Source organism: Geospiza fortis, unplaced genomic scaffold (genome assembly GCF_000277835.1).
Source record: "Geospiza fortis unplaced genomic scaffold, GeoFor_1.0 scaffold1017, whole genome shotgun sequence".
NCBI lineage: Eukaryota > Metazoa > Chordata > Aves > Passeriformes > Thraupidae > Geospiza > Geospiza fortis.
Genome location: NW_005055292.1, coordinates 10,460 through 11,269, shown reverse-complemented (window position 1 = coordinate 11,269; position 810 = coordinate 10,460). Strand labels below are relative to the sequence as shown.

Sequence of the window (810 nt, the reverse complement as noted above, 5' to 3'; positions counted from 1 at the left end):
GGAGCTGGCGCTGGGCCCCGGCGGTCCCCGGCTGCTGGTGACAGAGCGCCCGTTCCGCCTGGACCTGCTGCGCCACCGGGAGCTGCTCTGCTCCGTCAACGCCCGCGGCCTCCTCGTCTTCGAGCACCAGCGGCGCCGCCGGGACTCGTGAGTGACCAAAAAACCCTCAGGAGTCCTTAAAAAACCTTCAAAACCCTCAAAAACCCCTTGAAAATCCTCAAGAAACCTTCAACCCTCTGCAAAAAAAAAAAAAAACACCACAAAAACCCTCCAAAGCACCTCCAAAACCTTCAAAATAACGCCCAAAAATGCGTTAGAATCACTCAAAAGCCCTCGAAATGACCCACAAAAAACACGTAAAAATCACTCCAAAACGTTCAAAATAACCCCCGAAAAACACATCAAAATCCCTCGAAATAGCTCAAAAAATCCTTAAAAACCTTCAAAAAATTCTGAACAAACTCTGGAGAAACTCTCAAGCAATCCACAAAAAGCTCTCGAGAGCTTTCAACATACCCTCCAAAAACCATATTAAAAACTCTCAAAGCCCCCCAAAAAACCTCTAACAAACCCTCAAAAAAAATCCACAAATCCCCTTAACGAAAAACCCTTAAAACCCTTGAAGAACTCTCAAAAAAACCCTTTGAAACCTCAGAAAAAGCCTCAAAATACCCCCCAAAAAACCATTTTAAAACCCTCAAAAAACCCCTTAAAAACCTCGCAAAACCCTGAAAAAAATCATTAACCCCCCCACAAAAACCCCCAGGTCCCCCCCAGGCCGTTGGTGGCAGCGCTCAGGGGGGGTGGGGG

The 810-nt window shown here is 47.3% G+C and overlaps 1 protein-coding gene across 1 annotated transcript in view; it reads left to right on the top strand.

Moving 5' to 3' along the window:
- LOC102035899 (neutral alpha-glucosidase AB-like) overlaps window positions 1-810 on the top strand; it is a gene marked incomplete at its 3' end in the record, with an annotated part of 10,680 nt that overhangs the window by 550 nt on the left and 9,320 nt on the right. The window contains exon 3 of the mRNA XM_031065790.1: window positions 1-147. Within this exon, the coding sequence (XP_030921650.1) occupies window positions 1-147 (147 nt within the window). The remainder of the gene's footprint in view (window positions 148-810) is intronic.